The sequence below is a fragment of the Thunnus maccoyii genome, chromosome 6 (assembly GCF_910596095.1).
Source record: "Thunnus maccoyii chromosome 6, fThuMac1.1, whole genome shotgun sequence".
Classification (NCBI taxonomy): domain Eukaryota; kingdom Metazoa; phylum Chordata; class Actinopteri; order Scombriformes; family Scombridae; genus Thunnus; species Thunnus maccoyii.
Window position 1 is genome coordinate 7,959,755 of NC_056538.1, and position 15,654 is coordinate 7,975,408.

Consider the following 15,654-nt stretch of genomic DNA (forward strand, 5'->3'; position numbering starts at 1 on the left):
TTCAACACACCACATCATGATGTGCTAATATCATTTCAGTGTTTATAACAGTCCAGATTTGCTCTAGGGTGAGGTAAAATGAGATACAGGCAGAAGTTGAATCATAGTGGAAATAATGACCTGTTATAGATTTTCTTCGCCGAGTCGACATGATAACAAACACAAGCCTCATGTTCAGTTCATATGGCAAAAGTTATCTCAGTGACGCATTGATTTAACTTGTTAAAATGCATTTAATTGGTAACTGCTGGTACAGAAGATCTGAAGCTGAATTAAAGCAGGATTTGTAACAATTAAAAAAAATAAAGGAAGTCTGTAGTCTTCATACTAAAGGTGTTCAGGTAGGAATTCAGGTGTATTAAAATACTGTTTTTGCTTCTTACATGTTCTACAAATCAAATTACTGTTTTATCTCCGACATCAACACAGCTGGCCACCGTCTTTATACACCTGATCTATTCAACAAAGATTCTTATACCCCCGAGGTTCAGAAAGTGCGTAAATGAGAACAGTCTCCTCCTTACTGTGAAATTCCCAGGAAGGAAATAAATGTAACTTTATGAATGAGAATGGGTGAATAAAAATCTGTTTTGTATTCACTCTGATTCCTGACATGCTTTTGCTACACAAAGGTTGATTGCACATTTGTCCTGATCAAATCTTGATGGGTGTGCTTTAGCAGAGCTGTGATCGAGGCAGTCGCTACGACGGGACAATAAGCTTAAGGGTCTGGTCCAGGGCCACGGCTGTCAGGCCCCACACTCGATGCTTCCCATTACGAAACACAGGGAGTGTGTATCCGTACTTGTCACCGGTGCGGAAGTGTGTGTAGCCACGGTTGTGAGGGTTGCACAAGTGGGACAAGGACAATGTGAAGATCTCCTCGACCTGAGAAACAAACACATAAAGAGAGATCATGTTACAACTTTGGTCGTCAACCTGAAAAGAGGCGTGTTTTTATGTTACTGTTACTCGTCTATTTATTTGTATTTTTTATGTTGCTAGACAGAAAAGATGTCAGAGAAGAAACGGAGAGACGATAAAAGCCGTAGGCTAAATTGTCTGGATGTGACATCATAACCCCAGAAAAAAGACATTTTTTTAGATCTAATATGGAAAAATACACTGACATAAACTGTATAAAACATGACTTAATAAATACATGAATCACTACCATGTCCAAAATGAAAACTTCCAGTCATTTACACAAGTGGAAACCTGCTCATTTGGAGTAGATATAAAATGTAGGACAACTGTACCTCTCCAGGGTTTGGTTTGAAGGACAACTCTTCTAAAGGACCTAGGTTAGCCAGAACAGGAGCAATCATCATCCCTGACTGGAGAGAGAGATGAAAGATACAGACAGCGGCAGAATCAGATACAGACTTACTATCAAAATAATGAGATTAGCAAAAACAGCTTAGACAAGTGATAGAATTGACTGCTTAGCCTTGTTTTCATTTTGTTTTGTGTACAAGTGATTTACATGACCTATAAAACAATTTACTGTTTATTTCTTTATCATGGGTGTAGACTTCACTATGGCCTAACTTTATGACAAATCATTGAGGATTTGTGGCCATATGTGACTCAGCACCACAGTTTTACAATTTCTGCCAAAAAAATCATTAACAATAAAAATTCCATCCTGAAATCATTTCATAAATTTAGACCAAGTGGTGAATGAAGGGAGTTTGGAGTGAAAACAGCTCACCCATTCACCACATGGCCTCAACTCTTCAGAACAGTTCTCACTCACCATGTCTCTGAGAGGCTTCAAGACACCCCAGACCCGATCTGTTGCCACATTAACACCCAGCTCCTCCTGGGCTTCCCTCAGTGCAGTGACCACAACATCTCTGTCTGATGGATCACTCTTCCCTCCTGCAAAGCTACACAAATGTAGAATTGAGGACACATACAGTACCCTACTGAGCATTTTATACACAATGTAGCTTGTTTCCAGGCTTCCACTAACCTGACATCTCCCTTGTGCCTGCCCTTCAGTGTGCTGGAGCGCAGGGTGAAGAGAAATGCTGGCTCCCCCTCAACAGAGCAGAGAGAGACCAGAACAGACGCCCATTTCCCCTGGTTCTTTCCCTGACTCTGACTTGCCCCTTTTCTCCCCTTTTCCACTTCGTAGAGCTTCAAGTTGGGCCCTAGCCTCAGTCGACACCTGTTTTCATTCTCCGGGGATAGACAGCCTCTCCATCCGTCCGCCACATGAGGAGCAGCCTGATGAACAGCTCTGGTTTGGTGAAAAGAGAGGCTGTAGTGTTGTGGTCTACTGTGAAAGTGGTTCAAAATCCATGGCTTACATGTGGACAAGCTGAGAGGTCTTACAAAGAGCTGTCTGTAATATAAATGGCTTTGAAGATAAGTACATTGAGTCTTATTGGGGAAACTGTGTGAAGGTTGGCAAATGTTCCAAAGCCTTCTCCAGGGCTGAAGGCAAGTGGTGTTGGTTAAACAGTCCCGGTAAGTGCTCACAGCTTTGGGATTTTGAGCTAAATCTTCCACTACAGTGCACTTCCAAGGATTAGATGCTAGTTTGGATTTTCCAGAAGCAGGAACCTGGGGGGGTGGCTGATGGCTGGACAAATTGGCTTTGGATGTGAGATTGTGAAATGAAGCCTCTCTCAGCGTATGGTTACCACAGTCCCAGCTAAAAAAAGACAGCTGTGTTGAACAGGATACAGTCTCTGCGGACAATGATGACCCCTCATATCTCCTTTCCTTCAGCTCTCTTGCAGTATGCCAACCAGCACCAGCATGCTCAGAAAAAGCAGTTAGGTGAGACTCTCTCAATAGCAGCAGTGGCCTTATGGGACAAGACCAGGTCAGGATCTGATGACCCCTAATAAACATCCTTCAAAAAGAAAAGTAATAAAAGCATCAGTCAATGAGGCTCATTGTGCTCATCAAATAATTACATCAACATGAGATTGCATGAAGTTCAGTATATCTCACAGCTAAGGTAAAGCTTAAATACCACACATCTCCACTTGTGGAGGAGGAGTGATTACGTCCTGGTGAGTAGACTAGTTTGGGCTCTTGAGACCGGCTGATCTGTGCTCAGAGATTTACCCAAACTTAACAACAATCACTATAATACTTCAATGTTACATTTAACGACTGCTCAGGAGGTGTTACGGTCTCGGAAAACTGTCTCAGAGCCTGCAAAGTTCGGCTGTTAGTGCATTAAGTTACATGAATATAACGTTAGTTTAGTTAACGTTATCTGTCTGCAGACAAACTTTGGCGTACCGGCTACAGCTGCTAGTTAACAGTTAGCTGACTTGTGTTGGCTGCGTTAATAATATCAAAAAAATATCACATAAAGGTAAAGTTTGAGGTTTGTGGCTTCTTTACTACTAACTGGAGCTATCAGAAGATGGTTGACAGGTCGTCAACATCTCTCTTAAAAGTCAGCTGTCGAAGTGTAAGCACGTTAACTATCCGGCTAACACATTAGCATAAAACTGACTGAATACAAAGCTAATGTCATTCGTATCCTAATGGTGACATTTAAATTTGGTTAAAAGCTAGGATCCGACATGTCCTGCACGAAGTCAGGAAACACGCCACTGACCCAGTTTTGAAAGCAAAATGTCATTTGAAGGCGGAAAACATTCACCTTGAAAGTTGAATCCACATCTGCTAGCCTCTCGTCCAGCTAGCCGGCTGCCACTAGTCAATATGGCGCAGAGTAGCGTCATACACGTCACTGTTGCCCTCACTGCGCTGTGATGATGACAAATGTTTTTTCAAACAATTTTTCTATTTAGCTGTATGTAATGCTAATAAACAGAGGGTGGGGTGAGACTGGATGTTTGCATTACTTAATGATGAAATGTTTGGGAAAACCCCACATTGTTCTTACTTTACATCGCCAGTCACATCTTCAGAGGTGGAAAAACCAGTCTATCCTCTTTGGACCCTGCATTAGTTAACTAGGCCTGTTTACTTTGGTAGGAAAACATTGATTACAGTTAGTTTCTAAGGAGCCTCACATCACAGTCAAACTCCAAACATTATATGATTACACTTATGATTAGATTATTAGTTCATTTTACAGTGACATATAAGTTGACATTATTTCATGAGGCTGACCATTTCTGATTTGACTGACAAGTACCTCTGACATAAAGAGAGAGAAACTCCTCATAACCTGTTTGACCAGCCCCACCAGGTTGCTTCAGTTTTTAAGCAGCATGTGATTCACGAAACCTGGCATTTGAAATTTGCCATCTACGTGTGCCTTTCCTATTTCTGTAGCCTACTTGAACAGGGAGCCTTGTGGTTATCCATACATACATCTGGGTCTCACCTCTGGGAAAACTAATCCACCTTCCTACCCTCAACCCAGCATCATATGGCTTCCGCCTGGTCAGAAGAGGAGACTTTTGTCTGCCCAGTGTGCCTGGACACCCTAAAGGACCCAGCCACTTTACTCTGTGGACACTCGTACTGCTTGGTTTGTATCCAGAGCCACTGGGACAAGGAAGACAGCAATGGCCAGTACAGCTGCCCCCAGTGTAGGCAGGTCTTCGACCCTCGACCCTCGCTGGCCAAGAGCACTGTGCTAGCGGAAGCTATGGAGAAACTGAGAACCAACAGCCTCAAGCAAAGCCCCTCCACAGCTGTCTCCTCTGCCCCACCATCAATGCCTGTTTACCTAGAGGTCCTACCAGATACAGGACCACGACAGGGCAGCATGTACCCTCAGCTTCCCGCAGTGGCCCCCAGACCCTGCCCTCATCACAACCAACCCCTGGACCTGTTTTGCCAAGATGACAAGGAGTGTGTGTGTGAGGTATGCTGCCAGAATGGACACAAGGGACATCGTGTAGCCAAACCACAGGAGGAGAGACGAGAGAGACAGGTATGTAATATATTATTATTAATATTATCAGTGCTTTTCAGTAAGTCTTGGTGTACAGGACTCTGAGGTAGGGGAATCAAAAACTGTGTTGTCACAAGTGTGGCATTTACAAAATGCAGCTTAACTTGAAGTACTTGTAAAACAGCTAACAGTCTGTGTATACCTCACACATCTGTTGAAGTGTCCTCCCTTCTCTTTAAGATGATTTTCTGAAGTAACATCACAAATAACTAAGTACAATGTCTATGTCTGGGGCCATTACTGCCCCATAGTGTGTGTAGTGTCAGTTTTTAAATGTAACACTGGATGGTGTGTGTTTGTGTCTAGAAAGAGCTTGTTCAGATGCAGGCAGAAGTACAGAGGAGAGTCCAGGAGACTGAGAAAAAGCTTAAAGAGCTCCCACATTTTGCTCGTCAACACAAGGTAAGGAACAATTATGATTGTTTGGTGTAGAAATTTTGGTCACTATCTCTAAAACTTGTCGTTCTGCTTATGACAAACGTTACATTCTTTGTAACCTCTTTTCATTATTTCCTTATCCCTCGTTATCTCTTTCCAGGCCTTGGTTCAGGCTCTGGAGCAAGAGAGCACTGATTTATTTTCTGAGCTGGTCAAGAATGTGAATTATACGGGCATCCAGGTTGGTGAGCTTCTCAGCACCCATGAGACCTCCTTAGGCAGCAAGATTGAGGGGCAGATCCACAGACTGGAGCAGGAGGTGGTACAGCTCCGCTGGAAGAGTGAAGAGCTGAGCAGACTGGCTGATATGCAGGACCACATCTGCTTCTTGAAGGTACTGAGTGTGAAGCAGGGTGTTCTAGGAAAAAGCTTTAAATCACATTTAGCTACATTAGTAATAGATAATATTCACCGCCAGTAAAATAGGGAATGCAGTTTTTTAATTTCGTGTTATTTGGTCTCAAGAATTTCCTCATCATGGAGCCACTGGGTAAGACTGGTGCTACAGGAGAGTTGATACTGACTGAGGACTCAGTGGTGGCCTCCATTCGTTCAACCATGAAAGAACTACAAGAGTCAGTACAGGACCTCTGCAAAGCCAGCCTGGACAAGATCATCACATTAGGTCAGTATTTCTCTTCTTTTTTCTTTTCTATTCTTTTCCTTTCCTTTCCTGTCTTTTCTCCTCTTCAGACAGTCAAAACCTTCCCTCTGCTCTGTAGTGAATGACGACCCCGTGGCTTCAACACCCAATGGTGCTGCAGCAGTAGCAGCAGACACTACAGCAGCTGATAAACATGGTCAGGCCACCACACAAAACTCAGGTACGGTAACTTCCAGTCAGCTTCTTCAATATAAGCACAAGAATAAGTTCAAACTGAGAGGCACGTTTGTTTTGACCGTTGGGTATATACTAAAGGGACACTTTGAGATGTGTTCTTACAACTTACCCACTCTTTTCTGTAGTGTATGAGATGACAACAAACCCTCCACCTTTACCCCCACCGCGACCTCAACGTAAGTGACCTTGCAATTTCATACAGTTTGTGGCTTATAAAACAAATGCTCTGGAATGTGTGGCCTCCTCGTGGCGGTCAGAAAGTCCCTGAGTTAATATTTTGCTTCATCTGGTCATTCTTTTTTACCCACAGGGCATGAAGATTCAACCAAATCTTCACATCTACTTCCAGCATGTCCTCTAGGTAAGAATAAGAAAGCCTGGGACTGTACATGAAAACAGTTTCACTGTTCTTTTAGTTTATCTTTTCTCTTTCTTGTCTGTCTCGCCATTTCTCTGGACATGAAGCTTCAGCACCCCCTCCACCATTCCCTCCTCCTCAGCCTCAAGGTAAATACTAAAGCACTGAAAACTGCCTGTACATATCAACTTCAAGTTCTCATTGTAGAAGTAGAAAGTGTGACGTGGAGGACTTCTAATGCCTGATTTAAGTCTCATGGGCAATGCTTTTTATAAGGCTGTGCACAAATCCTGTCTCCCTCTGCAGGAGTCAAAACCCAAAGTGGGCCCTAATTATAACCATATCAATTTTTAACCTAAAGCATTTGTCTGACAACCTGAAAGGCTGAGCTCAGGCCTAAATGTCATTTGTCCTAACTATTTTTTACCAGTGCAGCGTTGTATCCATTTTTGTACTTTGCTCCTAGCACCTCCTGTGTCAACAGTGGGACTTGTGAATCCAGAGCCAAAGACTAGAGGAGAGATGCTGAAATGTGAGTTCATTATACTCCATGATATGAAAAAGAATATACTGTAGATCACAGTGTCAAAGCCTTCAGGGATGCTTAACTAAAATGCATCTTCTGCCTTCAGTTCGCTTTGAACCCACCTTGGACCCCAACACGGTGTATCGCCATGTGCTGCTGTCAGATGGAGGTCATAAGGCCACGATGCAGGCTGAGAACCTGAAACCAACAGACCACCCTGAACGCTTCCTTTTCTGGAGACAGGTTCTCTGCAGAGAGCCGCTGGCAGGGAGCCCTTACTACTGGGAGGTGGAGTGGACTGGACAGAAGGTGACGTCAGTCAGGCATCAGTGGGGAAATGGGAGCTTTCAGTTAGGCATATGTTTCATACAATGGAAAGCATTTCTAATGGCAAGAATTTTATGTGAAAATGTATTAACAAATCAACTTAAAGCGCTAACTTAGACAGCAACTGAGATCTTGGATTCAGGGTCTGTTGATTGTAGAGCCCCATTTGCCCAAATAAAAACTTAGTAGTGATTATGAAACAGCTCTCCAGCAACTTAAGTTGACAGATTTGAGAGCACAAGAATAAGCAGTCTGTCCAAAGAAAGCTGCCAATATTATGTTTAATCTGACTGCGAACCTATATAAATTCTTTTTGCTTTTGTTTACAGACTTTCCCCAAAATATTGCCATGAAATTTGGTACAGACACTCACAGTTCCCAGATGATGAATCTTAATAACGTTGACAATCCTGATTTTTCCTTTAATGCCATCATATTTATGGTGTTGAGTGAAATGTCTCAACAACTATTGGATAGATTTCCATGAAATTTGGTACACACATCCATGTTCCCCTCAGGATGAATTATAATAACTTTGGTGATCTCTTAACTTTTCATCTAACACCATCATCAGGTCAAAATTTTAATCTGGTTAATGACTAAATACTTGCAAAACTAACCACAGAAGCTTCAGCTTCAGTACTTTGTGTCGCTAATCTGCAAATATTAGCATGCTAACATGCTAAACTAATATGGCGAGCACCTGGTTGCATGCTGTTCCATCCAGAAATGTTAGCATGCTGACTTTAATATTTAGCTTATAGCATGCCTCAGTCCCTAGCAGAGCTGTAGACTTTTAATCTTGTCTTTAAAATATTTTCCAAAAATAATGAGCCCTGGGAATAAACATCAGATGACTTGGGAAAACTTAAACTCAAAGACTCAGATGACATGAGAAAACATGAGGACTGACATCCCTCGAGATGTTTTCTTAGGTATTGAAGATAAAATTTTATCTTTAACTAGCATTTGCAGCTACCAGGATTTGCCTCCTGTCCTAATCTAGTTTTCCCTGTCCCCCCCCTGCAGATCACCATCGGCGTGGCCTACAAGGAGATGGAACGTAAAGGTGCTGATGACAAAAGCCGTCTGGGCCACAATCCCCTGTCCTGGAGCCTGTACTGGTCCGGTACTGGCTTCTCCTTCTGGCATGATGGCCAGGAAAAACTGCTGGGCTCACCCAAGGCACGACGAGTTGGCATCTATCTGGACCAGCATGCAGGGATTCTTGCCTTTTACCGCATTGTCAACAACCAGGCTGACCTCATCCATAAGCACCAGACCCAGTTCAATGGACCGCTGTACCCAGGGTTCAGGTTCTGGGCAGGGATAGGGTCTACAGTGACTGTTTGCCAGTTGGATTGAGTTGTATATGAATGATGGGTAGGTTTGTTATATAACCTGCTTGTCTGGTTGAAAGTATTTTACACTTGGACATTTTAATAAGGGAGTAGATGTCCTCTCGCCCTGGAGTTTGATCCCTCTTGAGAAGTAACATCTATATTTTTCTTTAATTTTTCTTAAATTTTCTTTTTTCTCAATGTTGTTTTTGCACCAGCCTCCATGCATGTGTTGTGTATTTTCTAAAAATATATTTGTTGTAAGTTAATAAAATAGTAATAAACACATTTCATCAAATCAGTACACCTTTTTTAACATACAATATTCTTGGAATGAAAGTTAACATCTCTTCAACCTTTGTGTCCTGTGACAGTATTTATTTATTAATGTGAATACTATATAGGCTAATGCAGATTCTGTGAGCTTACATGACGCTTTTTACATGACTAAATGAATAACTAGAACACTGCTGATCTTATCTTTGGATGTTTTTAAGCTTGCCCTCTGTTCTCAAGTTATCTGTAGTATCTTTAGTTTTCCCACATGTTTTAGAGAGAACTATTTGACCTTCAACAGTCTTTTGTCCACCCATTCCTTTCTCTGGACACAGGTAAGATGTTATTCATAAACCTGCAACGAAAATTCATGATTTGTCTTAATCAAAGATTTATTTTGACTCAGTCTCCCCCACCAAATTCTCACCTGCTCACTCAGTACTCCTTTGGACAAAGATTTTTGTGATTTCTCTCTTACTCTAAACATAAGCATAGCCTGCTTGCTTTGTGCTAGTAAATACAAGTAATCCAACACTATTCACAGGAGGACAATGAAACTCTCATTTTACATGTGGTGGCAACAGCTTGTTGTGACCTGCCCTGATTGAAAAAGTTGGAGAAATTAGAGAGATAATGAACATTTATGACATGACGCATACATAGTCTGTGTATGAAATATCTGTCTTGAATTGGACATTTTAAAAAAATGAAAAGACAGAAAAACAATACTTCAGTGTCAGTGTTCAACATGTTGTGGATTGATGTGGACACAAACCCCAATCTCAGTTCACATCAACAATAACTCCACTGTTGTGGCTTGTCTTACTCTGCCTAATTTAAACAGATTTATGTGGACAAACTCCGTAGAATCTTCAGCCCTGCACTCTGTCTTTGATACAGTAAAGTATTGCGCATGTAAACACAGAGGAAGGAGGTTATCTTTGTGCTGATGGGAACAGCACTTGGACAGATGATACCTGACCTACATCTACAACACAAAGCCATGGAGTGTGTGTGTGTGTGGTGGTGGGGGTGGGAGGTAGGTGGGGGGTCTGTGAGCACCCACTCATTAAGAAACAAGTTAAGGTATACAGGTACATAGGTATACAGGGTGAACAATAGCGGAAACAGGGTGGAGCCATTTGAATGTCAGAAGACTAGAACTGATGGGGAACATATATATATAGCTGTGACTCTGGACCCTGCATCAGTCTATCACACCTTCTCTCCTTCTGAAGCTCTCATCAGTTGCCAGCATCACCATGCGAGGTGAGATGAGATATGATAGAAAATGGTTGTAACTATACAACATGTTTTGTTCAGTCAGAGGGGGAGGGTTGAAACTTAAAGCATGTTGTAGTAAGTGATTTGTGAGACCTGCAAAGGTTCCCCTTTTTTTAAAGTGGCTTTTTAGTGCTTAGTGTGACATCGTTTTTATCCTGTGTTAAGTTAAATGGTTTTGGGATGAAGGTTTAGATGAAGGGGTAAAATTCTTTGTTCTCAAAAGAGTCAATGATATGATTCTTTCTGGGTTTACTGGTACATGCCTTTGTTCTTTTTCTGCCAGCTATTATATTGCTATGTCTGTTGGAATCTGCATTCGTCCGGGCTGTTGATTATTCCTGGACTGGACCTGGAAAAAACACGGAAAATCCCAGAACTGTCAATCCCAACACAGACAATGGTGAGAGATGGTTAAGAAAATAGGTAAAGTGTCCTATCTATCAGGACATGGTCAATGTATCTGCATATACTCTGATCTGCACAGCTTCAACTTGATGTGTTTGTATCTGTGTGTGTGTGTGTGTGTGTGTGTGTGTGTGTGTTCAGTGTGTCTGACGGACCAGGCGTCGTGCGGTTGCTGTCTGATGCAGCAGCAGATACAAAGGATGAAAATGTTCTTTAACATGAGCCTCAATGAGCTGGAGAAAGAACTGATGAAAGCAAAAACTGTCCTCAATAATGTCAGAGGTGAGACACATGCACAGGTTACACAAACCAGAAGAGAGTGCAGGTCATCAAAACATCTTATTTTAGATATCTATCTTGTAACTCAATCAACTCAAGGTTTTTCCCAATGCAACTTCTAACATATCTGTCTCTTCTTCTCTGCATCTCCAGCCAGCCGCAGCGCCTTCTCTGTCGCTCTAACCAATGAAGACAATTTGAACTGCTTTGGACCCTTCCGTGACGACAGGCTTATCGTCTACAAACATGTCTTCATCAACCTGGGAGACGGCTACAATGCGGACAACGGTATCTTCACTGTTCCCCGCTCTGGTGTCTACAGCCTCGCCCTCACCGTCTACAGCGACGCTGGTTCTCCTGGTAACAGCCTGGCCGCCTGCGCCGGTCTGCAGGTGAACAATAAGGTGGTGGCAGGCCCCAGAGAAAAGAATATGCAAGACCAAGAGGATAGCGCCACTATTGTTGTGGCCCTCCACCTGAAGGCTGGGGACCAGGTGGCTGTCAATCTTCCCATCGGATGTTTCCTCTGCGATGACAAGAGTCACTATAACACATTCACTGGCTTCCTGCTGTATGCCACAGACTAATTTAGGGAAATGTAGCTGCTCTGGGATTTTGTTACCCTACTGTCTGATACATGAAATCTTTCTGTGGTGACAGCTATGCTTTATAACCCTTAATCTCTGATCCTCTGTACCCTCAAAATTCAACTCATCTATATTATGCTTGTGTTATTTCATCATGTTCCATGTCCATCTTCTTTAATCTTGTAACTGTAAATCTTTTACATACTGATTTTATGTGATGGAAATATGTAATAAACCTGTAAAATCACAAGAAAATAAATCAGGATTTTGAACAAACTAGTACCATTATGAAGTATTTTGTTTTAATCTCCACAATGGCATGCTGGAGAGTTAGGAGTTGTGTCTAAATTCAATAATTGTTATTATTAATTGAGCTAAAATCTTTAGAACTTTGAATTTCAAGTCATACATTTTCATCATTCATCTTCTTGAATACATTTACACATTTTAAATGAAGCAATTTAATTATTCAATCAACTGTATGTTGCTACTACTCCATGTGCCAAGACATACTGTATCACATGCCAGGTGACGCACTACACTGTACTTGTTCATCCTATTCTGGGTCATAGAAGCTGGAGTTTGTTACAGTATCCATTGGGAAAAAAGCAGAGTGCACCATGGTCAAGTCACCTGTCTATCATAGAGCTCACACAAAGAGAGACAAACACATACATACCTAGAAGCAATTTAGATGCCACTTAATCTGCATTTCTTTGGACAGTGGCAAGCCCACATAGCTGTGTTCAAACCAAGGAACTTCTTCAGTTCTGTTGCTCTCTCCAGTATTACTAAGAGGAACTAATATGCATTATAGCTGCAAGCAAGTCAAATGTATTTCTGAGCTTGGAGGCTACTCTAGATCTGCTCTTCTAGGTGGCACAGAGTAGAAGAACAGCAGAGAAGACCCACATCTCCTGCTGGGAGGAGTTAGCCAGGGACACAGCATACAGTGGCAGAGCTCAGGACCCCACATGTCCCAATGGACCAGAAGATCTCAGGAAGAAGAGAGACTAACAGGTTTCAGTCAAAGATTAAGACTAAGAACTGCTTCATACTAGAATAACCTCAACTGCTGCACAATTGGCCAAATCTGCCAGAGGTGTTCAGTACAAGTATGAACAAAACTTTATCAACGAATCTTAAAAGTGAACTGAATATACTGCCAAATCGCCATTGTCTTTGACTAAATCACTAGCTTTTAGCAGTGGAGTTCCTCACTGGTGACCAAGAGCACAATCAACAAAGATAAAACATATCTGATAATTATATCAGAAACACTAGGCTGATGAGATATTAAACTTATGTGCTGTGCTTGAATAGGCTAGTTTTGTACTGAACTGGATGTGAAGGCTTAAAGATTCCCTCCATACATGTTTTAAGATGTATATGTACTCTACTTTGAATAGAACTTATTTCTGATATGGTTTTTCCACAAAAAAGTTTAATTATGTTGTTAAAATCTTTAAAATGACATCATATTGTAATCCTCCAGGACTGAAGGAACTTCAGCTGGAGGTGTCAGAGGTGGTGGAGGAGGAGAAACCTCTGCAGAGTCGGTTGTCTGTTGGGCTCCTCCTTCATGCTCTTGCCATGCAAGACTAAAGCAACTGGAGCTTCAGCTGGAGGCGTCGGAGGAGGTGGTGGAGATGAGAAAGGTGTTTGTCAGGCTGAGGCTGAAACAGCACACAAATCTCTCCCTCTGCATCAGTGATGTTGTTTAACACCTCTGTTGCAAAGAAGTTCAGCCTCTTCACCAGGACGTCTGGAGTGTAATCCTGTCTAACCTTCCCCTGGATACACAAGGCCACATCGACTCTGATGGAGCGAGAGAAGATGGAGCATGGACAACAGAGTTGTGGAGAGACCTGGTCCTGAACAGCCTGAGTGACTCCAGTAGCCGTTTTGCAGAGTTGCTGGGATGGCATGCTGAAGGAGGTGTTTAAGGGAGACAACCATACTCCTCACACTATTTTTGGGACCACCTCCATCACCACCCACGGGCCGAGCAGTTTGGTCATGGGGGCCTGCTGCTGCTCTGGACCCCACAGAGACATCACAACCACTATACTGTAACTGATAATAAATGTGTGTCAAATATGACTCACTGAAACTGAGGAGGGATGGTCTCTGGAGAGTTTAGGAGCCTTCTGACTTCAAACTCAACATCTTGCATCTTCATGCTGGTGTTCATCTCAAATACCTGAAATAAGGAATGGGATACAATGAGCAGATTTGACATATTCTCAAATTCAAACTCCCAGAGCCTTCAAACAGAAAGAAAATACAAGCTTCATCTTTACTGTTCAGGTCAGGTGTAGTGCTGGACTATATGTGGGTCTCAGTAACTCGTTTCACTCTCACTGTGCTCTTGCTCTCCTCCACCAGAAGGTCAGTCATGTCTTCAGCAGTCGAAGCAGATAGGAGTTGTTTTCTCTGCTAAAGTCTCAACAGTTCAGCCACCAGTGCGATCTAAAAACATACAAGAGATCACATGTCTTTATGCTGAAGTGCAAGACACAATTTATGAGATTTTACCTGGTATTTTATACTAGTGTGGACTTGACTATAGTTACCTGACACTTATAAGACCCCATGTGCCAGAAAACTTGCTCATATATAGATGTGTCAAACATCACATGTTAAGGAAATGAGAAAATATTGCTCATTAGTTTGTTATTCAGAGTCTTAACTACATCTGGAAAAGTTTGGAGTCTAAGTCCAGTAAGAAACTCTTACATACCCTGATGGGCCTGCACTCCACTGGTGCCAGAATGGGGGGGACAACAAGATTTTTTGTCCCCCCACTTTCAGGTGTTATGGTAATAAAGTGGTAATGTCTAAGCCAGATATTACGGTAAGCCTACTCTAACATATTGGACCTTTGAATCCAATCATAATCAACCATTGTGTGATTCAAATGAAATAAAAGTGATCTGACATCCAATATCTGACATCTGACACTGATTATGAATTGTGTGTGTGTGACATGTCGTGTGTGTTTGCCCTAACTGCACATCCTGTGTGCTGTCTTTGCTGGCATACTGTATGTTATATAGGCACTGGGCTACAAAAAAAGTTTGTGCAAAGAAAACTTGGTTTTGCGACCAATCCTAGGCCTACAGTGCCCTTGCCAGTGGAGCTTTCAGATGTGAGAGAGAGTGCACCACCACCACCACCACTGACTCTTGATGAGAGAGAGAGAGGAGTCGAACATTCTTAGCCACTTTTTGGTGGACCACTGTGCTAAAAAAAAAGGGGAGTGCATTTCTTACCATATTAGTTGTAGAAAAACAGTAGGCTAGGCAGATTGAAAGGAAGCTGACATGAAAAAGTTCACTAACCTATTACATCAACCAAAGCTGGATGTCCCCCCACTTCAAAACTCATTCCGACACCACTGCTCTACTCCCTTCTATAAACTCCATGGTTAGATATTTTGTGGCTGTATTTCCACACAGAACAAGCTCAACAACAACAATTACACAACGAGTTCAACGGCAGACTCAAGAGTACTCAAATACAGTTGATCCAGGCACAAATCAACAGAGTGAGTTCTGGTTGAAGAGTCCGAGAAGTATGCAAAGAGATAATGATTGTTGAGTCAAAAACAAAACAGCAACAGTCAGGGATTAGGCTGGCGATTTTCTTTATTTTTCTTATTATCAACAAATCTCATGTGCAGAGTCAAACCAACTTGTACTTACAAGTATTGCGTGTGTATCCACACATAGATTGGTGACAGCAACCACGTTTTCAGTCTCCTAAGAGAAGTTCCTTGTAAGGCAGATGCCACTGCTCGTGTGCAGGAACGCAGCTCTGTTTACAGTGCTTCGCTAGCTTGTGCTACATATCACAGCCTGGAGTTCTTTGAGAAATTTACAACAAAGTCAAGAGGTTTTGATATGTAGCACATAATGATCATAATCATTGTGTGACTCACTGATGTGTTTTTAATAGTTTTTCATTGTTGGTTTGGCTCTGTACATGAGATTTTTTGACAATAAGAAAAATATAGAAAATCACCAACCTTGACCTTTAAGCTCAAAGCACCACCATGCAAAAGTACAGCCTCGCTGAGCTCTCG

At 42.1% G+C, this 15,654-nt stretch overlaps 3 protein-coding genes across 4 annotated transcripts; 2 read left to right on the forward strand and 1 right to left on the reverse strand.

The window, feature by feature from the left end:
- Nucleotides 1–213: 213 nt before the first annotated feature.
- On the reverse strand, nucleotides 214–4,218 carry nudt8 (nudix (nucleoside diphosphate linked moiety X)-type motif 8). Its single transcript, XM_042414831.1, has 5 exons — nucleotides 3,638–4,218; nucleotides 1,979–2,869; nucleotides 1,760–1,892; nucleotides 1,260–1,337; nucleotides 214–888 (listed from the first exon to the last, which is right to left on the reverse strand). Exons 1-5 carry the CDS (start codon nucleotides 3,655–3,657, stop codon nucleotides 703–705), a joined length of 1,308 nt encoding a protein of 435 aa, XP_042270765.1. The 5' UTR covers nucleotides 3,658–4,218; the 3' UTR covers nucleotides 214–702.
- On the forward strand, nucleotides 2,903–9,024 carry ftr86 (finTRIM family, member 86). 2 transcript variants are annotated; one of them, XM_042414828.1, is made up of 12 exons: nucleotides 2,903–3,032; nucleotides 4,279–4,885; nucleotides 5,213–5,308; nucleotides 5,445–5,678; nucleotides 5,810–5,969; nucleotides 6,067–6,168; nucleotides 6,311–6,361; nucleotides 6,496–6,546; nucleotides 6,651–6,692; nucleotides 7,010–7,075; nucleotides 7,176–7,378; nucleotides 8,426–9,024. In XM_042414828.1, exons 2-12 carry the CDS (start codon nucleotides 4,376–4,378, stop codon nucleotides 8,759–8,761), a joined length of 1,851 nt encoding a protein of 616 aa, XP_042270762.1. In that variant the 5' UTR covers nucleotides 2,903–3,032; nucleotides 4,279–4,375; the 3' UTR covers nucleotides 8,762–9,024. The 2 variants fall into 2 exon arrangements, with proteins under 2 accessions (XP_042270762.1, XP_042270763.1); XM_042414829.1 differs by lacking the exon at nucleotides 2,903–3,032 and adding an exon at nucleotides 3,061–3,343.
- A 1,250-nt stretch (nucleotides 9,025–10,274) lies between these two features.
- LOC121898925 (complement C1q-like protein 4) lies at nucleotides 10,275–11,691 on the forward strand. The gene is made up of 3 exons (XM_042414456.1): nucleotides 10,275–10,281; nucleotides 10,843–10,983; nucleotides 11,134–11,691. Exons 1-3 carry the CDS (start codon nucleotides 10,275–10,277, stop codon nucleotides 11,565–11,567), a joined length of 582 nt encoding a protein of 193 aa, XP_042270390.1. The 3' UTR covers nucleotides 11,568–11,691.
- The last annotated feature ends 3,963 nt before the right edge of the window (nucleotides 11,692–15,654 follow it).